The 27,275-nt window shown below is 35.7% G+C and overlaps 1 protein-coding gene and 1 non-coding gene across 4 annotated transcripts in view; one reads left to right on the top strand and one right to left on the bottom strand.

The window, feature by feature from the left end:
* Positions 1-27,275, top strand: part of NBEAL1 (neurobeachin like 1) — a 179,402-nt gene that overhangs the window by 88,668 nt on the left and 63,459 nt on the right. For all 3 annotated transcript variants that reach the window (XM_032404324.1, XM_032404314.1, XM_032404334.1), the window contains 10 exons: positions 1,899-1,987; positions 4,189-4,764; positions 5,110-5,285; positions 6,009-6,162; positions 6,453-6,581; positions 11,508-11,813; positions 11,910-12,059; positions 17,588-17,745; positions 19,950-20,074; positions 25,219-25,345. In XM_032404324.1, the coding sequence (XP_032260215.1) occupies positions 1,899-1,987; positions 4,189-4,764; positions 5,110-5,285; positions 6,009-6,162; positions 6,453-6,581; positions 11,508-11,813; positions 11,910-12,059; positions 17,588-17,745; positions 19,950-20,074; positions 25,219-25,345 (1,990 nt within the window). The remainder of the gene's footprint in view (positions 1-1,898; positions 1,988-4,188; positions 4,765-5,109; positions 5,286-6,008; positions 6,163-6,452; positions 6,582-11,507; positions 11,814-11,909; positions 12,060-17,587; positions 17,746-19,949; positions 20,075-25,218; positions 25,346-27,275) is intronic.
* LOC116638369 lies at positions 13,627-13,840 on the bottom strand. Its single transcript, XR_004300694.1, has one exon. It is a non-coding gene; the product is annotated as a small nucleolar RNA U3 (small nucleolar RNA).

Genomic DNA, 27,275 nt, shown 5'->3' with positions numbered 1-27,275 from the left:
GAAATTTTGCCGTTTGCAATGACGTGGTTGGAGCTAGAGTATATTATGTTAAGTGAAATAAGTCAGAGAAAGACAAATACCATATGATTTCACTCATATGTGGAATTTAAGAAACCAAATGGATGGACATTCGGGAGGGAGGAAGAAAAGGGGGGAAACAAATCATGAGAGACTCTTAGCTTAGAAAACAAACTGAGGGTTGACGGAGGGAGGTGGGTGGGGGATGGGATAGATGGGTGATGGGTATTAAAGAGGGCACTTGTTATGATGAGCACTGGGTGTTACATGTAAATGATGAACCACTGAACTCTACTCCTGAAACCAGTATTGAACTGTATGTCAACTAACTAGAATTTAAAAAAAAAAAAATGAGCTAAGGGCCTGAATAGACATTTTTGCAAAGACATACAGATAACCGGTAGGTAGATGACAAGGTGCTCCACATCTCTCATCATAAGGGAAATGTAAGTCAAAACCAGAAGGAGATAGCATGTCACGTGTTAAGATTGCTATTACCAAAAAGACAAAGGATAACAAGTGCTGGTGAAGATATGGAGAAAGGGAAACCCTTGTGCACTGTTGCTGGGAGTGCAAATTAGTGTGGCCACTGTGGAAAACAGTATGGAGCTTCCTCCAAAAATTAAAAATAGAACTATCATATAATCCAACAATCCATCTTCTAGTTATATATCCAAAGAAAATGAAATCGCTATCTTGAAGAGTTACCTGCATCCCCATGTTCATTGCAGCATCATTTATAATAGCCAAGACCTAGAAGCAACCTAAATGTCTGCTGATGGATGAGTGGATAAAGTAAGTGTTTGTGTGTGTGTATGTACACACACACACATATATATACACACACACACACACATATATATATATGAATATTATTCAGGGGCACCTGGGTGGCTCAGTCGATTAAGCGTCTGCCTTCGGCTCAGGTCATGATCCCAGGGTTATGGGATCGAGCCCCACATTGGGCTCCCTACTTGGCTGGGAGTCTGCTTTTCTCTCTCCCTCTGCCGCCCCTCCCCATGCTTGTGCATGCTCTCTCTCAAATAAATAAATAAAATCTTTAAAAAAATATTATTCAGCCATTTGTAACAGAAGAACCTGCAGGGCATTATTCTGCTAAGTGAAATAAGTCAGAGAGGACACATACTATATGGTCTCACTTATAGGTGAAATTAAAAAAACCAACCTCCTGGGGCGCCTGGGTGGCTCAGTCGTTAAACATCTGCCTTCGACTCAGGTCATGATCCCAGGGTCCTGGGATCGAGCCCCGCACCGGGCTCCCTGCTCGGTGGCGAGCCTGCTTCTCCCTCTCCCACTCTCTCTGCTCGTGTTCCTGCTCTCACTATCTCTCTCTCTCTGTCAAATAAATAAAATCTTAAAAAAAAAAAAAAAAAAACAACCTCCTAGAGACAGTAGATTGGTAGTTGCCGGGGCTGGGGGTGGAGGGCAAATGAGTGAAGGTGGTCAAAGGGTACAAGCTTCCAGTTATAAGATGAATAAGTTCTGGGGATCTAATGTGCAACATGGTGACTATAGTTAATAATATTATATACTTGAAAGTTGCTAAGAGAGCAGATCTTAAAAGTTTACCACAAAAGGAAAATGGTAACTATATGAAGTGATGGATGTTAACTAACCTTATTGTGGTAATTATTTTGCAGTATATACATATATCAGATCATCATGTCGTACACCTTAAATTTATACACTGTTTTATGGCAGTTATATCTCAGTAAAGCTAGAAAAAAATAAAGGATATCTATTGCTGACAGCAAGAAAAATAAAAATGAAACAATTATTTTATTATGTAACTATCACTCACAGTTCTTTCTTTGGCTATCTCTGGAATTCAATTTTAACTTTATTTTTTCCCACCATAGATCCTGCTATTAATTTCAAAGATCTGTTGTCTGTGGTATATATATCTCACAGAACACATATAAATGTCAGGGTGGTTATCTGCAGAAAGGTGAGTAAACTTTTAAGATACACTTTAAAGGGCGCCTGGGTGGCTCAGTTGGTTAAGCGACTGCCTTCGGCTCAGGTCATGATCCTGGAGTCCCTGGATCGAGTCCCACATCGGGCTCCCTGCTCGGCAGGGAGTCTGCTTCTCCCTCTGACTCTCCCCCCTCTCATGTGCTTGCTCTCTCGCATTCTGTCTCTCTCAAATAAATAAATAAAAAATCTTTAAAAAAAAAAAAAAAAAGATACACTTTAAAAATGACAGTATTGTTATACTGTGAATAACTTTCATATTGAGTATTTTACACCGGGTATAAGTTTTAATTTCTGTTATTTAACACAATTTTATAAATAAGTAATTTCATGTTTTGAGGTGAATTAACTCTATGTAATTATTAAATCAGCATAAAAATGTGTTCTTCTTAGCTTTACATGGTCTCCTGGAAATACTCCCTTTCCACAGTAAAAAATTTATTACAAGAGAATAGGTTTTTTTGTCAAGAATCTTAATGATTATGACCATTTCAAATTCATATACCATATTTTAGAATTTCTGAATCTTTTGAACTTTATGGAAAAGTAACAGTGACTTGCCTTCAATGCATCCTTCTAACTAAGTCAAGAAATAGTTATCCTGTGTGCTTCTTCCTGATTATAACCTCCTCTCTCTTCCACTAGCAATCACTGACCTATTTAATTTGCTTCCTTGCTTTTCTTTTTAATTTTACTCCCTAATTATGTTATTCTATTTTTCCATCAGTAAGTCTGGATGTATCTCTTTCTCTTTAACAGCTGTGTATAGTTTTTATTCTGTGGCTATTGTATAAAGTATTACCTGGTTCCCTCCCTGTTCATGGACATTTAGGTTGTCTCCTGTTTTTCTGTGTTAAACTTCTGTTAAGAACTTTTTTACATATATTTTTACTTGTTTTTGGTAATACGTCTGTAGGATATAATCCATGAAATGGAATTGCTTTGTCAGAGTATATTCACATACCACATTTTGATGGATTTTGGCATATTGTTCTTGAAGCAGGTTATATAGATTGATCCTTTCCTTTCAGTTTGAAAACAGCTTTCAGTGCAGCCTAGTTTTTATCCATTACATGTATATAAAGTAGACATAAAATAAATCTTATTTTACAGAACTTTTAAAGTCATGAAATCATGAAAATTTCTTTACTAAGGAAAAAAATTGATATTCTGCATCAGTAGAGTAATGGTAGCTCACCGATAGGATTAGTGAGGAAAAGAACTACACGTCATTGTGACTCATTGTGACTTGTTGCTTACTATATCAGCATCAGCATGCATTAGAGCCCATGCTAGTGAAGTCCCTACCAACATTATTCATCTCCTATGACACTTGTCAGTGTCATTCTCTAAATACTGGGAGCAAAAATTCTTTCCATCTACATAGAAGTTTATGGCTTTGTGAGAAAAATGTCTTAAAGATCTTAACTGAGTATCTGGCAGTGTTTGAGAACTTGTTTTAATCCAAATAAAATGTGGAATCAGTTGGATAATAGAGATCATACACATTGACATGTCAGTGTCTGTTCTTTAATTTCAGTTTCTTTTTCCAGCTAAATAGCAGCATCCATCTTGTTGGAATTAGTGTTTGTACAATATAGAGTTAACGGGAAAAAAATGTTTTGCAAAAGCAACCATTAACTTTGCCTGGAAAAAAAAATGAGTTGGGGAAACATTCTTGGGAGATCTAGGTTCTATTAAAGTTATCTGTGTGTCTTACTTACTCCCTTAACCCTAGGGCCAGGAGGGGCCTGGTACACAGTATGTATTCAGTATTTGCTAAACAAATGTAGTAGGCTCATGGAAAGTGTTTAGTTGAGAGGATATAACTTTATTACATTTTATATATACCTCCATTCTATTTATATTTTCTCTCTGATCAAATTAAATTAATAACATGAGTGTGTTGACATGTGGATCATTTTTTTCCCTTTTTTATCTTTCAGCAAATATTTAAGTAGTCTGTACAATGAGTAATATATGCAGATTAGTTAAAAACACAGTGTGTACCCTACAGATAGTTTGTAATCCAGTTAAGAACATAATCTTTTGAAAGTATGTCTTCCCACAGTTTCTCATTAAATTACTTTGTCTCTAAAATAACTGAAAAGAAAATGTTTTTGATGTGAAGTACTGTGTACTTTTTGATGAATTTTGTATTCTTAATCTTTGCAGATTTTACAGATTTTGCAGTCCCAGCCAGATGCAGCACATCAAATATCTCAACAAGTGGGTTGGCAAGACACTTTAGTTAGGCTCTTTTTAAAAACCAATTTTGAAAATGGAAATACTCTCCATAAGCACAGTAGGGCTATTTCAATGAAAGACAGTGATAAAAATTTCTCAGCTGAAGATATTAAGAGGAACTTTGATGAAAAGATCGATGAGGAAAAAATCAACTCTTTTGCCTCAGCTAATGTGTCTTCAGATCAGTGGAGTTTAGAGGATAGACACTCTCTAGACTCACACACACCATTATTTCAAGAAGATAGTTCTGTGGGAGAATTATCTTTCAAATCAGAGAATCAAGAAGAATTCTGGAATAATAACCCTTCACATTTGAGTTTAGATCTCAGTGGAATAGACTCATGTGAACTGAGTGACAGTGGAAGTCACATGCCAGACAGCCTGCCTAGCACGCCATCCCCTATAGAATCTACTAAATCATTTTCTGTGCAGTCTGACAAAGAGAGCAGCGTCATAAATGATCCAGGGTTTGGTGATGACTTCTCTTTACTTGAAAGCCAAGAGGTAAAATTCCTTATTTGTCCAAATGCTCTTTTTATTTTCACATGTCTATTATATACTTCTAATCCTTAGGAATGTGTAATTATTAACAATTTCATATTATATTCATGTTCTAAGTCTCATGATCTAAGATTTTGGAAACCTAGAAGTCACTAAATTATATCTTGAGAAAAGGAGGTATCTTATTCATCCTCATATCTCTAGGGCCTACTTAGCAAAACTCCGGGTTTATCAAGACACTTTGAAAATATGTTAAATGATTACAGTCAGTATATGTGATGGTTCTCTTTGTGTGCTTTTAACACCACCTCCTTCCAATAATTTAATATTAGTTTATCTTTTTTATAGAGCTGTGAGGAGGAGCTTCTTCAATTACTGACAAATATTTTGAACTATGTAATGTGTAAGGGACTAGAAAAGTCTGATAATGGTACTTGGATTGAACGGGGACAAGTGTTTTCAGCACTAACTAAACCAGGAATATCCAGTGAACTACTTCGACCCTCAGATGAAATAAAATTAATGTAAGCATTCAGTTGGTGATTTACTCTTTTCTTTGGGAGTGGATGGGAGTCTAAAATAGTATTTTTTATTGAACATTTATTCAGGATTCAGTGGGTGTAATGAGAGAAAAGGAAAAACTTCATGCTCAGCCCCTTTTCCTCTCTGTTGCCATTTTAGTGGAATCTAGAGAGAAATCCAAAAGTGTGAGGAGATTTAAATCTTTAGTTTGGGCTTCAGTGATTATATATTCCTTGTTTAAATTAGTTTTTGTAATATCTAAGCATTTGGTGTATTGTGTTCTGCAGTCTTGTCCAAGTTTGAGAGTTTCCATGCTGAGGGAAGCAAGTAGTGTTTTCATTAAAATTACTTCTCTAAAGCATTTAGAGTTCTCTGCAGGGCTAGACCCTCTGTGAGACATAATAAAGCTTTCTTTTCTTACCTTTCCAATTTCCAGCTTTAAAGAAACTTTTAAGTTACCTCATAGAGACTGGAATTTGAATTATTTCAATAGCTTTTTATAGTTAAATAAAACGATAACTTTTACTTTGTCTTTTGTATTATGTTTATTAAAGATAGATACTTCAGAGATTAAAAAGCTGCTTCATTGTTATTAAATGTCCTCTGATCCCTGCCAGTGATAGTATATCTTTACAGACATATTAATGAATAACTGGGTTTTTTTTCATGTTTTACTATTTTTCTAAACTTAAAATGATTTTAAGACGATTTTGTTTTGCCCTTAGTTTGCTACAGAACATGTTAGAATGGACAGTCACAGAAAACAGAGAATCAAAAACGAATGCAGTAACTGCTGAAAATGCCTCCCGACTCATCCTGATCATACAGGACTTTCTGCAGTCCGAGGGCCTTGTTAATTCAGACATGTGGACTGAGAAGGTGCAGTAATAACTCTTTGATATTATTTTTCTGGTAGTCAGGGACTTCATTCAACAAAAAAAATTTTGTACCCCCCCTTTTTAGAGCATTAATATTTAATCAGAACAAACATGGATAAAATGTGATAGTTAACCAACTTTGTTAGTTATTACTAGGATAATTCTTTTGCCTTTTACCAATTGAACATTAAGCTAGTTTTGAAATATTTATGATGTGCATTACTGTTGGGGAAAACTCATCAGTAGACTTTAAAACAATGTTTTTATTTCTCAATTTTTCCCTTGTGATAGCTTTTAGACAATCTGATGCTACTCTTTGATGGTCTGTCAGTTTGGTATTCTGAAGGTCAAGTATGGGCAAAACTGCCTCGAATTCAAATCCAGTTGCTTCTAGGATTCATTGGAAGGGGAAATTTGCAGGTTTGTCAATTCTTTTGCGTTATTTTCTATACTTAGCATGCAGCATAGAAGTTATTTGTGTAATAACTAAATGATAATAAATTTTCAGTATTTTAATTTTTTTATTAGTTCCAAAAATATCCAGGATTTCCCTCTAGTTTTAGTTTTGATAATCAGAAAAAGGTTTCAGAGGCAACTCATTGTTTCCTTCTGATGTATATGACTCAATATAATTTTAAGTTTTTAAAGGATTTATACATAGCTTATATAAGGAGTCGTTACTCATATCATCTATATTTAATGTAGCTAGGAGGTAAACAGCCGGCCTCGCCTATTTATACATGTTTTTATACATGTGCACTATAAGGCTTATATTTTTAGGAAAATTATTTTTTGTTTCTTTCAAAATCTTCTTCTATTTCTTTATTAATCCACAGTTTTACATTATATCTCATACTTTTTTAATTCATCAAACACTGAATACCCACCAAGTATGAGCATTGTGCTAGGGTGTCAAGATATAGATAAATAAAATATGGACCCTAGGAATATTAATTATTTCTATTTTTAATTAAAAATTTTAAAGGTTGGACAAGTTCCACGTGAATTTTAGTCTGTCATCTTTCTATTTACATTGGAGAACCTGGGCTGGATTAATCATAACATGTATCCCATTGCTGTTTACCTGGCCCTTTTTATTTTCTTTTGATATTGGAATTTTAAGTACTTGGTAGGGGTGGGGATGGTTTCTAATATACATAAACTTACCGTAATGTTGATGAGAACATGGAGAGATTAAAATTCCATAAGGTTGCTATATTTTTAAAAGGCCATAGTTTTCAATGGGTATTTTTTTCTAATTGTAAAAGTAACATGTGCTCATTATGGAAAATACACAGAAACATGAAGAGAAGAAAATAAATCCATCATCCCATAGCCCAAGAAGAAATAACTGTCAGTATTTTTCTATGCATAAATTTTTTCAGATGATTGAAATCTTCACATATTTTGATAATGATAATATGAATAGTAATATGTTACTAACTTTTTAAAAATAGGATTTTTTTTCTTAGTCATAAAAGTAGCAGATGTTCATTGTAGAAACATGGAAAATGGAGAAAAGCTAAATAAATAAGAAGATGGGCTTTCTGATACATGGATCGTGGAAGCTTGAATTGTGCAGCCATTCAAATGCAATTTGAAAATATATGAATTAGGTACTTAAAAAAATGATCACACTCTGTCTAGTAATTCTGCTCTAAAACTATATCCTCAGATAGTAATCCAAAATACCAGACAACCTTTGTACACATAGATGTTCATGGGTAGTATTCTATTTTTCTCTACCTAGAAGTTGAATGAGGATAGCTTTTGGGGCTTTTTCATTAATATCAGCCTGATGGCTATTAAAGCAGTTGCAGCAAGCATGCCAGGTAGTTATTTTAGATATGACTCTTTTTTTTTTTCCCCACTTCTAGTCACCCTCAGTGTTTATCTTTGATGAAGTTTCCATAAATAAAATATTTGTTTGTTTAGTTTGTCTACCATTAAATATCCAATGTCTGTCCCATAGTAGGGCTGTATAAATACTAGTTAAATAAAGATTCAAATGGGCACATGCACCCAATGTTTATAGCAGCAATGTCCACAATAGCCAAAATACGGAAAGAGCCCAGATGTCCATCGACAGATGAATGGATAAAGATGATGTAGTATATATGTATGTACAATACATACACACAGACACACACACACAGACACACAACACAATGGAATATTACTCAACCATCAAAAAGAATGAAATCTTGCCATTTACTACGAGGTGGATGGAACAGAAAGTATCATGCTAAGCAAAATACATCAATCAGAGAAAGACAAATGCCATATGATTTCACTCATACGTGGAATTTAAGAAAAAAGATGAACATAGGGGAGGGGAAGGAAAAATAAGATAAGATGATAACAGAGAGGGAGGCAAACCATTAAGAGACTCTTAACTATAAGAAACAAACTGAGGGTTGCTGGAGGGGAGGTGGGTGGGGGGATGGGGTAATTGGGTGATGGGCATTAAGGAGGGCACGTGAAGTGATGAGCACTGGGTGTTGTATGCAACTGATGAATCACTAAATTCTACCTCTGAAATTAATAATACAGTATATGTTAATTAAATTGAACTTAAATTTTAAAAAAACCTGAAGGCAAAACATTAATAGAGTACAGAACCTATAGGTATCTTGTTTACCAGTAGTTAGTAACCTAACACATTTTTTACTAGCTAGTTGTTTAATTTTATTCTCTCTGGAATAAAAGCATAAAAGGCTGGGAAAGCAACTTCTTCCCGTAAAGGGGTTATAATAGAGCTTCTTCGCCAATCTGGCTACAAACTTGTTTTGTTTTGCTCATACTTATTAGTTAAATGCCAGTATATAAGTACTAGGAGATGTCACATAAATGTTAACATTTCCTAGCTTGTCTCTAAAGCAGGACTAGGTGGTTGTTGATTTATTTAGTGCAGCATGTGGTCTCCATTTTGTCCCCAGTTGTCTTAGCTCAGCCAGTGATGAGAATATGAAATCACCCGGAGGAGCTTTTTTAAAAATACCTTTGTGGGGCATCACCCTTAGTAATTATATCAAAATGGAGGAACTAGGGCATTGGTATTTTTTGTAATTTCTCAGGTGACCCTAATTCATTACTCTTTATAGTGGAGGTTGGGGGGCCATATATATCCGTATATAGTGTGTGTATGTATCCAAAATTAAGACAGTGGTCAAATAAATTATCTTGTATTCATTAAAGGTATCTTTATAATTTTAAATAAATACATAAGCTTATAGTTTATTTAATACCATGATATTAAGTTAAAAACAAAGCACTAGATATTCAACTTTCTATGTAAACAGTATTTTAAAAAACACATATAAAAAAGTCCAGAATTATTAGCATTGGCATTTCCTGGATGATGAGATTTTATGTCCTTTTTTTCTTATATTTGTTGGTCTCTATTAGAATTAAGTTGCTTTAGTCACATTCAAAGACTAAAATGAAGGATTGAGGAAAGTCTGAGGAGAGTAGAAAAGTTTCACCAGTAGAAGCTTAAGTTAAAGGTACAAAAGTTAAAGTCTTGAGCCATCTTAGATATTATTTCCTCCAGTGCTATTTGCCTTTTTAAGGCTTGTGTGGAAAGACTGCCTAAGGTCTTTTATTGCCTTTGCCTGCAAAGACCTGTGCATACAGCTTAGGCTAGCGTTTGAAACAAATACAATCATGAAGTGATGTCAGATTCCGATACTTGACTCTTTTCTGTTGGTTTTCTTCATTTTGAAAGTAATAAGTTCCAACGTTGCAACATAGTGTTAAGTGACGAGATAGTTTATATCATTTGTCCTACCATGGTTTTATGGCTTAGATCTAGCCTGGACATAAGGAGGCCCCATTTATGACCTAATTTACCTTCCTGTGTTGGGGTTAAGGCCAACGTTTTATGGTAATACAGAGGATTCCTTTGCCTGGGCTTATTAGTACATGTATTTTCCTTGGGAATTTTAAGGGTAGTGACATTTCTGTCAAGGACTCAGTCTCCCTTGTACCTATCCTTTATGTGTCATAATGCTTTGATTCCAGATAACAGAAGCATCAACCCAAATTGACTGAGTTTAGGAGATTTATTGGCTCAGATAATAGAAAATTCTGTAGTTCAACTTAAGGCATGATTTAATCAAGGCTTCAGTTCCATTTATTTGCTATTTTCATGGCACTCCTTTCCCTCATGTGTCAGCTTGTCTTAAGCTGGCTGCCCTTGTCACAAAATGCTGCCAATAGCAGTTGGTGCTACATGCTTCCTCATTTGTATCAGATAAAGAGAGTGCTTCTGGGGCACCTGGGTTGCTCAGTTGGTTATACATCTGCCTTTGGCTCAGGTCATGATCTCAGAGTCCTGGAATGGAGCCCCTGCTCAGTGGGGAGTCTGCTTCTCCCTCTCCCTCTACCCCCCTCTCCCCCCACTCATGCTCTCTCTCTCAAACAAATAAATAGAATCTTTAAAAAAGAGAGAGAGTGCCTCTTACTGTCACTGTTGGTAGACAGTTCTTCATGGATCTCTTATGTTTCTGCATATCTTATAAATAGAGACACTAGATGTCTTTGTTATGAACTATCTTTTTGAGGATGCAGGTATTGTGAACAGCTTTGGAAGACAGAGATTCTCTCTCCCTCCAGAGCAAAAGGCAGGTTTGTTTACTGTTTAGTATAATAAAGATAGTGTCTCCCTCCAAGGCAAAGTTCAGGCTAACTTACACCTGGTATAGAAGATTTAGGTTCCTTATGCTTGGGGTTCCTCCCCTATACTGCAGCCACTGGGTGTGCATGCATCATCTAGTCCTGTTCATCTCTCACCATGGGAATAGCAGTTCAGGGTACCAGGGCAAACACTGATATTCTGGCTGTTGGGATTGCTATAGGTCTTTGTCTCTGAACCAGGAGTCTCATGTCTTCTGCCAGCATCTCTGAAACTGTGGCAGGCTCATTTATTATCTTGGAGGTAAGGCAAAATCTGAGACCCTTCACAGTTCTTGACAGTTATTATGTAAAAGTTCTGAACTTGAACTGATAAGGCCATCCCCAAATGAATCCATGACAAAAGCAGCGACATGAGTTGACTGAAAGATTAGTTACCTGAACCACTCACTGTGGAAAGTGTTTGGATATTCTGTTTGGCTTATACCTTTTAGGACTTGTTGGAACTAGAGATGGAATCATTCCCTTATCCTTGCAGACTATAAGAAGGAGTATAATGGATGTTGGGGTGATTAATTATCCACTCCTCCTTTTATGTATATTCTGCTTTTATAATTGATTTAAAAAAAAACAAAACTTCAGGAAGAGCCAGAGAACTTTTGCTAAATGTCTGCTTTATTCTGTTCGTTCTCACCTATACTGTTTTCTCAGGTTTGTGCAATGGCATCAGCTAAGCTAAACACCCTTCTTCAGACCAAAGTGATTGAAAATCAGAATGAAGCATGTTACATTTTAGGGAAGCTGGAACGTGTTCTAAGTCAATCAATTAAGGAACAGACTGAAATCTACTCATTTCTGATTCCCCTGGTCCGTACCCTGGTTTCCAAAATCTATGAGCTTCTCTTCATGAACTTGCACCTGCCTTCTTTACCTTTTACCAATGGTAGCTCTTCATTTTTTGAAGATTTTCAAGAATATTGCAGTTCAAATGAATGGCAAGTGTACATCGAAAAATATGTAAGTTTTATCTATTTTGAGTAAGATTTTTCTAAGTTGTCATTTTTATAGAAGTCTATGTTAAATTTTCTGTATATATATGTATATATTTATAAGATCGTGCCTTACATGAAGCAGTATGAAACCCATACATTTTATGAGGGTCATGAGGACATGGCACTTTATTGGAAGAATTGTTATGAAGCCTTAATGGTGAATATGCATAAACGAGACCGGGAAGGAGGAGAAAGCAAGCTTAAGTTTCAGGTAAAAATTATTAAATGTTTTTAGTATCTAGTTTTTTTATGTTGATTTCAAGCTTTTAATATTCAAATAAGAGTAAAAACAAGTCTGAACTCTGAATACAAATGGTGTTTCCTGTTGTTTGAAAATTATTTCAGAATTGAGGGCGCCTGGGTGACTTAGTCAGTTAAGCATCTGCCTTCTGCTCTAGTCATGATCCCAGGGTCCTGGGATCAAGTCCTGTATCAGGTTTCCTGCTCAGCAGGAAGTCTGCTTCTCCCTCTGCCATTCCCCCCTGCTTGTGATCTCTCTCTGTGATAAATAAATAAAATCTTAAAATTATTTCAGAAGTGAAAGAAAAAGACTGATCAGTAACAATTAAAAAGTTAATGTCAAAATGTTCTATGCAGAGTTGATATGTATAAAGTCTGTTAAACTGATAGTACATATCTCTAAGGAGGCTGGGTATAGATCAGTGCTTAGAGAATATTTATAGCACTAAAAACTTGCTTTAGAAAAGAAGAAAGACCTCAAATTAATAATTTAAGTTTCTACCTGAAACTAGAGAAAGAAAACTAATCTAAACTAGTTTCCAAATAAGAAACTAACAAAAGTAAGAGCAGAAATCAATGAAATTGAAAGCAGGAAGAACAATAGAGAAAATTAATAAAACTAAAATCTAGTTCTTTAAAATGTCAATAAAATTGGGGTACCTGGGTGGCACAGTTGGTTAAGCATCGGACTCTTGGTTTCAGCTCAGGTTGTGATCTCGGGTTGTAAGGTTGAGCCCCGCGTTAGGCTCTGAGTTCAGTGTGGAGTCTACTTGAGACTCTCTCCCTCTCCCTCTTCCTCTGTCCCTCCCCCATTCTCTCTCTCTCTCTCTCAAATAAATACTAAAATAAATAAATATTTTTGAAAATGTCAATAAAATGTATAAACTTCTAGCCAGATTGACAAAGCAAAAAAAGAAAGTGAAAAATTGCCATTACCAGGAATGACGGGGGGATATCACCACTGACTCCACAGATATCAACATGATAATAAGAGACTGCCACAAACCAATCTATTCACATAAATAAGATGACTTAAATGGATAAATTTCCAAAACTTAATTCAATAATAAATTGATAGCCTGGATAGTCTTATCTATTAGAGAAATTGAATTTATACTTTAAAAACCTTCCAGGGTGCGTGGGTGGCTCAGTCATTAAGTGTCTGCCTTCGGCTCAGGTCATGATCCCAGGGTCCTGGGATCGAGTCCCACATTGGGCTTTCCTGCTCAGCAGGAGTCTGCCTCTCCCTCTCGTGCTTTCTCTCTCTCTCTCTCTCTTTTACCTCTCTCCCTCTCTCGCTCCAATAAATAAATAAAACATTTAAAATAAATACATACATACATATATACATACATATATACCTTCTTTTTTTTTTTTGCCCCACACCCTGAGCCCCTACTCCTCTGCTTCTCTCTTTGCCCCACTACTTGCACTAGTGCTCTGCCAAATACTCATAAAACAAAAAACCCGTAAATGAATCTACGGCATGCAAAACCCCCATAGCACCCCTACTTTTAGTAACAAAGAAGTCTGCCAAAACCACTCAGACGGCATTCCTTCCCTCTGACTCCTCCAAAAGAGAAGAAGAACGATCATCAAAGACAAAGGGCAGCTGCAAAAGCAACACCCAGAGCCAACTTCACTCTCAGGAATGGATACTACGCCTCCTCCTCGTGGTTTCGGGTACTCTACACGCTCAGAGAAACCTCTCTAGTAACAAACTATAGAAATGATCCCTGAAAGTATAGTCTAAAAGGGAAAACTCCAGGCCCAAGTGGTTTCACTGGTGAATTCTGTTGAACATTTAATGGAGAAATAACACCAATTCCTCATAATCTCTTCAGAAAACAGAAAAGTGGAATCAATTCCCAACTCATTATATGAAGGCAATATTCATATTGAAACCATATGAAAATAGTACAAGAATACACCTGAAACTCCTGTAACACTGTATATTAATTATACTGGTTAAAAATCACAAAAGTAGTACAAAAAAACTACAGTATTTCTTAGGAACATAGATGCAAACCAGATCCAGCAATATATAAAAAAATACTAAATTACACCAGGTAGTTTATCCTGGGAATGCAAGATTGCTTCAACATTTGGTAATTAATCAATATAATGATAGTGGACCAAATTCATATTTAGTAAAATGAAACTAAATGATCATATCCATAGATGTAGAAAAAGCATTTGACAAAATTCAACGTCCATTTTATGATCAAAGCTCTCAGCAAACTAGAAATAGAAATAGAATCTCTACAAAAATCCTACAACCAGCTTCATATTTAAAGATGGAAAACTGGGGGCACCTGGGTGGTACAGTCAGTTAAGCATCTCACTCTTGGTTTCCACTCAGGTCATGATCTCAGGGTCGTGGGATCAAGCCCCACGTCAGGCTCAGCATGGAGTCTGCTTAAGATTCTCTCTCCCTCTGCTCTTCCCACCCCCTGCGTTCTTGCTCTCTCTCTCAAATAAATAAATAAATCTTTAGGAGGAAAAAGATGGAAAACTGAGTGCTTTCTTGTAAGAAGAGAACTAGGTGAGAATGTCTACTCTCACCAGTCCTGTAGTCCCTGTTACACTGTAAGTCCTAGCAAATGCATTAAGAATAGAAAAAGAGGGGCTCCAGGGGCGCCTGGGTGGCTCAGTCGTTAAGCGTCTGCCTTCGGCTCAGGTCATGGTCCCAGGGTCCTGGGATCGAGCCCCGCATTGGGCTCCTTGCTCAGCGGGAAGTCTGCTTCTCCCTCTCCCACTCCCCCTGCTTGTGTTCCCTCTCTCGCTGTGTCTCTCTCTGTCAAATAGATAAATAAAATCTTTAAAAAAAAAAAAAAAGAAAAGAAAAAGAGGGACTCCAGGGGGCTCAGTCTGTTAGCATCTGACTCTTGATTTTCGCTCAGGTTGTGATCTCAGGGTCGTAGGATTGAGACCCATGTCAGGCTCAGCACAGAGTCTGCTTGAGATTTACTTCTCCCTCTCCTTCTGCCCCTCCCCCTGCTTGCACCATGCTTTCTCTCTCTCCAATAAATAGATCTTTAAAAAAAAAAAAGAATAGAAAAAGAAATAGAAGTCATTTACCTTGGGAAGGAAGGAATAAAACTATTTGCAGATAATATGATTATATAGATAATCCTAATGAATTTACCAAAAATCTCTTGTGATTAATGAGTTTAGCAACATTGCAGGACACGATCAATACACAAAATTTAATCATATTTCTATATACTAACAACGAACAATTGGAAACTGACATTTTGAAAAAGCACTGTTTACAATAACTGTAAAAAGAATAAAATACTCAGATACCAATCTAACAAAATATGTACAGGATCTAAAAACAAACATGAAACAAAGATGACCAAATAAAAATACATTTATTCCATAAAATGGTATAAAAAGAAACCTTTGTAATCTACCACTGTTAACATTTTGGTATATATCTTTCCTGACTTTTATGTATATATTTGGTTAAACCAAAATGGCAGTTTTCATTTGTAACTCCTTTTCTTAAAATGTACTGTGGGGGCGCCTGGGTGACTCAGTTAAGCATCTGCCTTCAGCTCAGGTCATGATTCCAGGATCCTGGGATCGAGTCCTGCTTCGGCTACGTGCTCAGTGGGGAGCCTCCTGCTCCCCCTGCTTGTGCTCGCTCACGCTCTCTCGCTTGCTCGCTCTCTGACAAATAAAATCTTACAAAAAAAAAAACTTATATTGCCCTCATAGTTCTGTCAATTTCTATTCCAATCAACACTTTCTCTGTAACTTCACTCTTAGCTTTTCTAGAGAAATCTAACCTTAAAATATTCTTCTTGCTTGAACTTCGCCAACCGTGAAATTTATGTTTAATTATTATGGAGCTGTCATGACTTCTTCAGTTTTCTTAGCAATGATCTGTGTTAAATATTTGATAATCCCAAATCATTGATTTCCCAAAGTTCTAGTAATAATTATAATAATAACAGCTACATTTTATTGAGAGCTCACTACTTTTCTGGCACTGTATTAAGCACTTTAAATCTTAATCTTTTTTGATGACAGTTGTTTTCAACTTCATCTTAGAGATGAGGATACTAGGCCTCAGAGAATTAAGTAGCTTTGTACCCAGGCCTAACTCCAGAATTATATTCTTTTTTTTTTTAAGATTTTATTTATTTATCAGAGAGAGAGAGCAGGCACACAAGCTGGGGGTAGGGGCAGAGGGAAAGGGAGACGCAGGCTCCCTGCTGAGCCCAGTGCGGGGCTGATCCCAGGACCCCAAGATCAAGATCATGACCTGAGCCGAAGGCAGGCACTTAACCAGTTGAGCCCCTCAGGTGCCCCCAGAATTATGTTATATTCTTTTTTTAAGATTTTATTTATTTATCTGAGAATGAGAGAGAGAACACGAGAGGAGAGAGGGTCAGAAGCAGAAACAGACTCCCCGCTGAGCAGGGAGCCCGATGCGGGACTCGATCCTGGGACTCCAGGATCATGACCTGAGCTGAAGGCAGTCGCTTAACCAACTGAGCCACCCAGGCGCCCCGAATTATGTTACATTCTTAACCATGCTCTGCTTTACTACCTCTCTAAAAGATGTCTTTAATTGTTTTTGATGTAATTCGGTATTGATTTTTTGAAACAAATTAATACTGTTAATTTAGTTCCTGGTAGATGAATATCAATGTGAGTCAGATAAGTCAGTCTTACCACTTGTCTTTTTGAAAGCTGTAAAACTTTAATTTCAAGGCTTAGAGTTGTATCTTGATAGAACCTATTATCAGGGTCTATTTTATCCTGAAAACTGGAAAAGTGTATGAATTAATTTGCTAATAACTAGGATGTTATTCAGAGAGCAGCAGTCCAAATGATGAAATTTTTCATGGTGAGAGATTCGCCCCTGTAGATTTCGTTTTTGGCATTGCCTTTCACGTCCCCAGTAGTAGTATGGATGTGGTTGCTCTTCCTTCTACTTTATTTAAGCTTGAGTCTCATTGCCTTAAACACCAAAGGATCCCAGAGGAAGATCATTTTATTTGACTGTATGAGTTTTAAAATTCTGAGTTTCAAAATCCTGTTTTGAGGTACATTACATTTTTGAAGTTCTTCACATGTTTATTGTTTAATTTTTTAAGTTATACAAAATACAGATAGGTTATAGTTAGAATCATATGCTTCATTAAAGAAAGTTACTCAGGCGCCTGGGTGGCTCAGTTGGTTAAGCGACTGCCTTCGGCTCAGGTCATGATCCTGGAGTCCTGGGATCGAGTCCCGCATCGGGCTCCCTGCTCAGCAGGGAGTCTGCTTCTCCCTCTGACCCTCCCCCCCCTCATGCTCTATCTCATTCTCTCTCTCAAATAAATAAATAAAATCTTTAAAAAAAATAATAAAGTTATTCTAATGGAACAAGAAAATACGGTTGGTTGCCAGCTTCTTTCCTTTTCTGCATGATTTTATTGGGTCAGATTTTAAAAATTATTTAAATATATGATTCAGTGCTATTATTTATTGCTGTTTCAGGAGTTTTTTGTGGAACCATTTAATAGAAAAGCCCGCCAAGAGAACTTGAGGTATAATAATACACTTAAACAACTTAGCAATCAACAGTTAATCACTCTGAGACGCTGGAAGGCGGTACAGCTCTATCTTACATCTGAAAGGGGACCTTGGGCTGAAAGGTAGGAGGATATTATTTATTTAATACCCTTTCTTCTTTAGAACTCTTGCCTAGAACTTTTTGAGCCAGTGACCTCTCCCACCCAATTTTTAAAACATTCAACTTACAAAAAAATAGCTTTTAATTAATTTGGTTGTCTTTTTGTGAATTACAGCTCTGGGATGTTTAGAGTTTTGTATATATGTTTTTCACCATGGAGTTGTTTCCCTTCCTTTTACCGTGTGATGTAGAATTAAGTCTTTTTTTTTTTTAATTTATTTTTATATAAATTTTAGTTAGTGAACATACAGTGCAATATTGGTTTCTAAAGTAGAATTCAGTCTTGAATCTGTCTTCCTGATACTGCCTCTTTGAGCTAGAGTTAGTGATGTTATGTGTTTCAGTATTTCACAGTTTATTTACTTGATCCTAAATCACATATGTTTTGCTGAATTATAATAATATGTATATAATAATGTAATATATAGCACATATATTACACCCCTTTTATTGTGGTAAAATACACATAATATAAACTTTACCATTTTAGCCATTTAAAAATATACAATTTAGTAACATTAAGTACATTCATAATGTGCAATCATTACCACTGTCCAGCTTCAGAACATTTTCATTACTGCAAAAAGAAACCCTGGACCCATTTGGCAGTCATTCTCTATTCCTTTACCTAGCTCCTGGCAACCACCAATCCATTTTCTGTCTCAATGAATTTGCCTATTCTTGATATTTATATAAATGGAGTCATACAATATGTGGCCTTAACCCTTTCACTTAGCATTATGTTTTCATTATATTGTGGCATGTATCAGTACTTCTTTTTTAAAGGCCACATAATATTCCATTGTGTGGATATACCACATTTTGTCTATTCATTCATCAGATGATAGACATTTGGGTTGTTTTCTTTATGGCTATCGTAGATAGTACTGCTGTGAACATTTGTGAATAAGTGTTTGTTTCAACATGTTTTTTCAATTCTTTTTTTTTTGTTTAAGATTTTATTTATTTGAGAGAGAGAGCATGAATGGGGTGAGGGGCAGAGGGAAAAGCAGGCTCTACCCTGAGCAGGGAGCCTGATGCGGGGCCTCGACTCCAGGATCATGACCTGAGCCAAAGGCAGACACTTAACCGACTGAGCCACCCAGGCGCCCCTCAACATCTGTTTTGTAATTCTTTTAAGTATATACCTACAAGCAAAATTGCTAGGTCATGTGATAATCCAGTGTCTAACTTACTGAGGAATTGCCAGTTTTCCACAGCAACTGCAGCATTTAACATTCCCATTAGCATTGTTTGCAGGTTCTAGTTTCTCCACAACCTTACCAGTACTTGTAAAATTTTTCCAGTTTTTTTATTATGACCATCCTAGTGGATGTGAAGTGGTATCTTACGATTTTGATTTGTATTTCCTAATGACGAGTGATGTTGAGTATCTTTTCACGTACTTGTTGGCCATTTGTATATCTTTTTTGAAGAAATGTCTATTCAAGTTCTTTGCTCACTTTTAAATTAGATTGTTTGACATTTTGTGGTTGAGTTGTAAGAGTTCTTTTTCTCAGTAATAGACCCTTATCAGATACATGATTTGTAAATATGTAGATTGTCTTTTCACTTTCTTGATAGTAGCCTTTGGTATACAAAAATTTTTTAATTTCAAAGTCCAGTTTACCTCTTTTTTTCTTTTGTTGTTTATGTTTTTGGTGTAATATCTAAGAAACCATTCCCAAATCCAAGTTCACAGACTTACTCCTGTCTTTTCTTCTAAGAGTTTTAGCTCTTATGTTTAGATCAATTATATTCTCTTTATTTGTAGTAAAGTTATTTATTTTGAACACTGTATTAGAATAAATTCATTGTATAGCTAGTTAAGAACTTCCATTGAACAGTTAAAGAGTAAAAGATATCAGCTGTAAGTGTGAAGATTTATGTTCAGTTCTTATTTCTGATACCTGTAAACACCTTGGCATCTCAGGCAAATAATTTAGCCTTCTTAGGGTTCTTCATGTATAACCTGCAGCTATGCATATCCACACTGGTTTTCTTTCAGGGTCGTTTGGGTCAAATGACATGATGAATGTGACTGTTTTTATAAAATGGTGCTAAACAAATGTAAAATTCTTGATACTTTCTTACTCTATTTCATTCAACCAATCTTTGTAACTTCAAGCTAAGTAATTTTACTTGTTTACTTATGAAAATTCATAGGAAACAAAATCCAATTCACTGGAAACTAGCTAATGTAGAAAATTATTCCCGCATGAGACTTAAATTGGTGCCAAATTATAACTTCAAAACTCATGAAGACGCTAGTGCTTTGAGAGATAATCTAGGTGAGTTCCGATGCCTGTTTAATTATTTGTTGAAGATAGTGAGGGTATTGGTGGGTTGGTTATTGTTTTTATTAATTGTTTCGAAATTGCTTACTCATGAAGGAAGGGTGACACTTTATAATTATTTCGTTTTCAAAATGTTAAGATACTATTTACAAAGCTTTGTTGTACAGAAATTAGTTGATATTTAAATGGTTGTATATGTTAAATTCTGTTACCTTTGGCCTAAATCTAAGATGACTTCCTATATCGATTAATTGTAATTTTTCAAAGAAAAACATAATTTACAATCATAAAATTATACTGTAATTTATGTGCAGTGCACTGTCTCTTGTATCCATTATGGTACATTGAAACAGTGGTTCTTTTCCCTTAGTCTTCTGCTTACCAAGACTGAGGCTAATGTTAGATATATTTAGAATTCTTAGCAGTCCTTTAGATCTTTGTTTTATAACCTATTCTTTTTAGACCCTTAGTATCTTAGATGGGTTAATGCCTTTTTCTAGAGAAAAGTGCAAACACACATAGCTTAGCAGTATTTCAAAACAGATTTTGAAGAGTCTCTACAACTCTTTAGGAAACCCTGCCTTTCTAACCATCTGAGTGCATTATCTCCCTTTTTGAAGACAGGTCTGTGAAATACCCAAAATATTGATTGTTGAGTCATTGGCAGTCATGTGTATACTAAATTGCTTTATCATAGCCACCTTGTGTTCAATGACTAAGTTTTAGATGAAATTCAAGTACGAATTTTTAAATCTTTTTAAAGTTGCATTAATATATTGGCCAATACAGATGCCATAAATTAATCAAGAGTGCTACTATCTGTGATGCCTGCCATTTACAGTCTTACATCCTAAAATAAACCCGACACAGTAACTCATTTCCCTTAATGCAAAATAATGGCCCTACCCATGAAAGAAAACTCTAACTTTAAGAGTATCTTATATAGGAAGTCACTTGCATATAACTTGTTCTCCCTCTATGTATTTACTCCTTGAAATTTGACTATGCTTATCACTCAGCACATATCTTTGTTGAATGACTGGAATCTAATAATACTTAAAGAATAGTGTCCCCTATTTTTTCTTCCTTTTTTACCAAGAAATCCCCCCCAGGAAATTTCCTGTTCCTCTTCCTCTCCTCACCCCTTTATACAGGTACACACATATAATTTTATGTCACTTCCTCTTGGTTTTAATTAAGTCTAGGAAAACTCATGTTCTTCCGTTTTTTCATCTCTCAGTTTTTCTCCTTACCTAGTTTTCAAATATACCCCAAGTATAATAGTGACAATAAGATAGTACAGAAGAAACAAAAATTCATACATTTTAAAGTGAAATTGGAAATAGTACAGAACCAGTGGCATCAATCTCTAAAGCTCTTTAAGTTTCCCTGAAGTATACTTCAGAATTAGCTGTAAAATGTTCTACCTACCTGAAAATACTTACAGACAAAAATAAGTAGAAAATTATTCCCGCATGAGACTTAAATTGGTGCCAAATTATAACTTCAAAACTCATGAAGACGCTAGTGCTTTTTATTTGTAGTAAAATTATTTTATTTTGAATACTGTATTAGAATAAATTCATTGTATAGCTAGTTAAGAACTTCCATTGAACAAAGAGTAAAAGATATCAGCTCCTTATTTTTGTCTGTAAGTATTTTCATCACCTGCCAGAATTCATGGTATTTTAAAAATATTTTCTTATTTTGTTTTGTTTCACATACCCCAGTACGGCTTTGCAAGCATCCCATTGCAAATGTACAGAATAGTTTTTACATTGTGGGCTAAATTACAAAGTTAACCATTATCTGTAACATTTTTGATGGGAAATTCATTGTGAATTAAACAAGTGATTTGTGAAGTATCTTTTGGAACACAACCACTTACAAATTATGGAATTTAAATAGTCAAAAAGTGTATTCTTAAATATATCATTAAAAATATTTGGTTTTAGGGGTGCCTGGGTGGCTCAGTCATTAAGCGTCTGCCTTCGGCTTGGGTCATGATCCCAGGGTCCTGGGATTGAGCCCCACATCGGGCTCCCTGCTCAGTGGGGAGTCTGCTTCTCCCTCTCCCACCGCCCCTGCTTGTGTTCCTGCTCTCGCTGTCTCTCTCTCTGTCAAATAAATAAAATCTTTAAAAAAAAAAAATTTTTTTTTAATTTGGTTTTAGAGGAAAAAAAAATTTTTTTTTTTTTTCGGTTTTAGAGAAATTTTTTTGCCCAAACTTCTTCATTAGAGAGACTCTTTCCTGAGTATTTGCAACAACTTATTTTTAGTCCTTACACTGTTTCTATTGTCTCTGAACTTTGGTAGTAATTCTCCTCTGTAAGTATACATTTTTTTCTAGCACTGGTGCTTAACCTCCTAGTTTTCTTCCAATTTTTAGTCTTCTTTTCTTGGTCACCTTTTAAGTGATCATGTTCCTAGATCCATTCCTAGCCATCTTGCCTTTTACCTATGCTTTCTGTGAAGTGGTGGTTTCATGACTTCACCACTATATACATATACGAAATAATGCTTTCTCACCTGTATTTCTAATTCTTACCTGCCTTTTGAACTTTACACTGTTTCTAATTGCGTGTCTGTCTGTTGGGATACCTCTTCCACAGAGGCTTCCATATAAAATTTCTGAAACTGAATTCATTATCTTTTCTCATTTGTCTACTCCTCACCCTAGACTCTGCTTTTCTTGTATCTTGGGTTGTAGTTTTATTTTCTCCATCTTTTAGTTACTCAGAATCATTAATATTAGTCATGAATCTATCCTCATCCCTCCTAATCCCCTACACATAATAGCTTTTTAGGTACAATGTCCTCTTAATTCTCCCTTACATATCTTTTGAATGTTTTTCCTTATTCTCATTCCCTTTGCTGTTGCCATGGCTTAGCTTGGTGCTACCTTTTCCCAAACTTAACATAGTTTCCCAGCTGGCCTCTTTGCCTGATGTGTTTCCCATCCTCATTTTATTCACCAATCTTTCTTGAAAAAAAAAGAAAGAAAAGATTTTATTTATTTATTTGAGAGAAAGAGAGCGTGCGAGCAGGGGGAGGGGCAGAGGGAGAGGGAGAAGCAGACTCCCTGCTGAGCAGGGACCCCCGATGCGGGACTCCATCCCAGGACCCTGGGATAATGACCTGAGCCGAAGGCAGATGCTTAACCAGCTGAGCCACCCAGGCACCCCTTATTCACCACACTCTTAATGGAGTAGTGTCATTCATCTACATAAAGTCTGTTTTCTATTTGTATCAGATTATCTAGATTCCTTATTTTCAGTTTTCATTGCATATTCTCATGTGCTTTAATTAAATGTTTAACAATAAATTTTGCCATATGAAATAAATTAGACCACATGAAGAAACATGTTCATTAAAATAGTTACTTGTTCTAGGAAAAGTGTGAGCCAGTACTTCTTAGGTATAGACAAAGGTGTGATCAAAGCAGATTTACATAGAAAAATACAACTGTACATTACGTTGATTCATTTTTTTATGTCTAAGCAATGAAACCAGTTGAGAAACTAAGGGAGGATTTGTCATCTTTATAATGTTTTGTTACTTAGGGTTTTTTTGTTTTCTTCTTTTTTATTAGAGAGGGAGAGATGGAGGGGCAGAGGAAGAGAGAGAATCTTAACCAGGCTTCACACCCAGCACAGAGCCTGACTCAGGGCTCGACCTCACAACCCTGAGATCATGACCTGAGCTGAAACCAAGAGTCAGACATTTAACTGAAATAGCCACCCAGGCACCCCTATAATGTTTTGTTATTTGGTATGAATTATTTTTATTTCCCACAACTGAAATATCTTTATTCATAGTTACATACGTAAATTTTTCCCAGTCCTACCTATAAATTATGCAGTTATTTTTATTACTATTCTTATGTCACTCAGGTAATTGAGAGGTGAATGTATAATAATGATAGCTGCCATTTATTTTATACTTACTGTGATGTGATGTATCTCCATTTCACAGTTAAGAAAACAGATTCAGAGGGGTCACCTGGTTAATAAATGGCTGAACAGAATTCGAGTATAAGTTTACCACTTCACAGCCTTTGTTCTTCCCATTACACTAGCCCTGCCTTCTTATGAAATGTATAGTTTATAAAATGCATTACATTTATTGTGTATATTTGTATCCAGAATTACTTCTTAAATTTCATGTGCTCCAGAAAAAAAGAAACTTCAGCTCTTGGGTTATGTATTCTCTTCCAATTAAAGATAATTTGTCATCTTCTTTCTTAATATTTCTTTAGTACAAATACAAAGTAAAAATAGTTCTATTAAATTCATACAGTGAGAATAATTCTTTCTATAACTTTTTGGCATGCTTTAGAATTAAATTAGATTAAAGAGATTACTTGGCCCATTTTTAAATATAAATAATACCATCATTAAAATAGATAACATATTTTTAAAACATTTATTCCTTTTATTATACATGTAATAGTTTTTAAGATCACAAACAACCTAGATTATTTTAAATCATGTATAAAAACTTTTCTGTAGTGAGGAGCAGAGAGAGAGAGAATCCCAAGCACACTCCCCTCTGAGCACAGAGCCCCACACAGTGCTCAATCCCACAACCCCACCTGAGCCGAAAACAAGAGTCAGATGCAAAACCAACTTAGTCACTCAGGGGCCCAGTAAATTGCTTTTTTATCTTAGAAAACTTTATGTCCTTCTTAGTTCTTTTCCAGTTTTATTAAGATATAATTGACATACAATACTGTGTAAGGTGTAGAGCATAATGACTTGAGATATGCACATATTGTAAAATGATTACAGTAATGTACAGTTAACCATCACATCATATAGTTACAAAATTTTTTTTCCCTTATGATGAGAACTTTTAGGATCTACTCTCTTAGCAACTTTCAAATATGCCATATAGCATTGTTAACTAGTCACCATGCACATTACATCCCCAATACTTCATTATCTTACACCTGGATGTTTATACCTTTTGACTCCCTTCACCCAATTCCCCTACCCTTCTCCTTTACTTAAAATGCACATGATGATGATGATGATGATGATGATGATGTAATTAACAGTCAGAAATTACAGAAGGACTGTAATGAGGCTTTTTTTTTTTTACTGTGTTTAAAAGATATTTTGTATTTATTTAAACAGGCGTCCAACACTCACAGCCTTCCAGTGATTCATTGCTTTTGGAAGTAGTGAAACAAGTAAAAGTTAGCAATATGGAGGAGGATAAATTAGACCTTCCTGAAGAAGACTTAACAGCCAGAGGAAATATGTATGTATAAGTATTTGAAAGAATTAAAAATTATTTTGTTCTGAAAAATGGGGTTATAAAATTGTGGAAGGTATTTGCTTATAATCTTAAGTACATTGACCTTTGAATAATAAAGGTTGGAACTGCATGGGCCCACTTATTTACACTTTTTTTCAATAAATACAGTATAGTACTGTAAATGTTATTCTCTTCTGAATAATTTTCTTAAAAATATTTTCTCTAGGTTACTTTAAGAATACAATATGTATTAATTGACTGTGTATATTATTGGTAAGGCTTTTGGTCAATGATAGGCTATTAATAGTTAAATTTTTAGGGAGTCAGATTTATTCATGGATTTTTGACCACACAGGGTTCAGTGCCACTAACCCCTGCATTATTCAAGGGTCAACTCTATTTCCAGAATCCATCTGTTACTGCTGTATCAGCTGTTTGGTGTCTATCAGTATTAACAGAAAATATATTGATTTCCTTATCTCTCTTTTTTGTTATTATTGTCATCAATATAGGCTTTCATATGTTTTAACCCCAACAATACAGTTTATTTTTTTATTATATTTTTAAAATTTAAATTCAATTAATTAACATATAGTGTAGTATTAGTTTCAAAGGTAGAGTTCAGAGATCCATCAGTGTTATATAATACACAGTGCTCATTACATCACGTGCCCTCCAGTTGCCCATCACCCAGTTACATCATCCGCCCACTAACCTCCCTTCCAACAACCCTCTGTTTGTTCCCTGTAGTTAAGAGTCTCTTAGGGTTTGCTTCCCTCTCTGTTTTTATCTTATTTTATTTTTCCTTCCCTTCCCCTATGTTCATCTGCCTTGTTTCTTAAATTCCACATATGAGTGAAATCATACGGTATTTGTCTTTCCCTGACTGACTTATTTCGCTTAGCATAATACCCTCTAGTTCCATCCATGTCGTTGCAAATGGCAAGATTTCTTTTTTTTTTTTTTTTTTGATGGCTGAGTGGTATTCCATTCTCTATATATACCACATCTTCTTTCTCCATTCATCGGTGTTTTGGGGTTTTTTTTTAATTAATTTATTTTTTTTATTATGTTATGTTAGTTACCATACAGTACATCATTAGTTCCATCCATCAGTTGATGGACATCTGGGTTCTTTCCGTAGTTTGGCTATTGTGGACATTGCTGCTATAAACATTGGGGTGCAGGTGCCCCTTTGGATCACTACATTTCTATCTTTGGGGTAAGTACCTAGTAGTGTAATTGCTGGGTTGTAGGTAGCTCCATTTTCAACTTTTTGAGGAACCTCCATACCGTTTTCCACAGTGGCTGCACCAGTTTGCATTCCAACCAACAGTGTAGGAGGGTTCCTCTTTCTCCACATCTTTGCCAACATCTGTCATTTCCTGACGTAGCCATTCTGCCCGGTGTGAGGTGGTACCTCATTGTGGTTTCGATTTGTATTTCTCTGATGCCAAGTGACGTTGAACACTTTTTCATGTGTCTATTGGCCATTTGGATGTCTTCTTTGGAGAAATGTCTGTACTCCCCATTTTTTGATTGGATTATTTATTCTTCGGGTGTTGAATTTGATAAATTCTTTATAGGTTTTGGATACTAGCGCTTTATCTGATAAGAAATTTGCAAATATCTTTTCCCATTCTGTCGTCTTTTGGTTTTGTTTCCTTTGCTATGCAAAAGCTTTTTATCTTGATGAAGTCCCAATTTTCATTTTTGCCTTTGTTTCCCTTGCCTTTGGAGACCTGTCTAGCAAGAAGTTGCTGCAGCCAAGGTCACAGAGGTTGCTGCCTGTGTTCTCCTCTAGGATTCTGATGGATTCCTGTCTCACATTTAGGTCTTTCTTCCATTTTGAATTTATTTTTGTGTGTGGTGTAAGAAAGTGGTCCAGTTTCATTCTTCTGCATGTGGCTGTCCTATTTTCCCAACACCATTT

This window comes from Phoca vitulina, unplaced genomic scaffold (assembly GCF_004348235.1).
Source record: "Phoca vitulina isolate PV1807 unplaced genomic scaffold, GSC_HSeal_1.0 scaffold1, whole genome shotgun sequence".
NCBI lineage: Eukaryota > Metazoa > Chordata > Mammalia > Carnivora > Phocidae > Phoca > Phoca vitulina.
The sequence above is the reverse complement of the archived record's forward strand: the minus strand, read 5'-3'. Positions and strand labels throughout refer to the sequence as shown.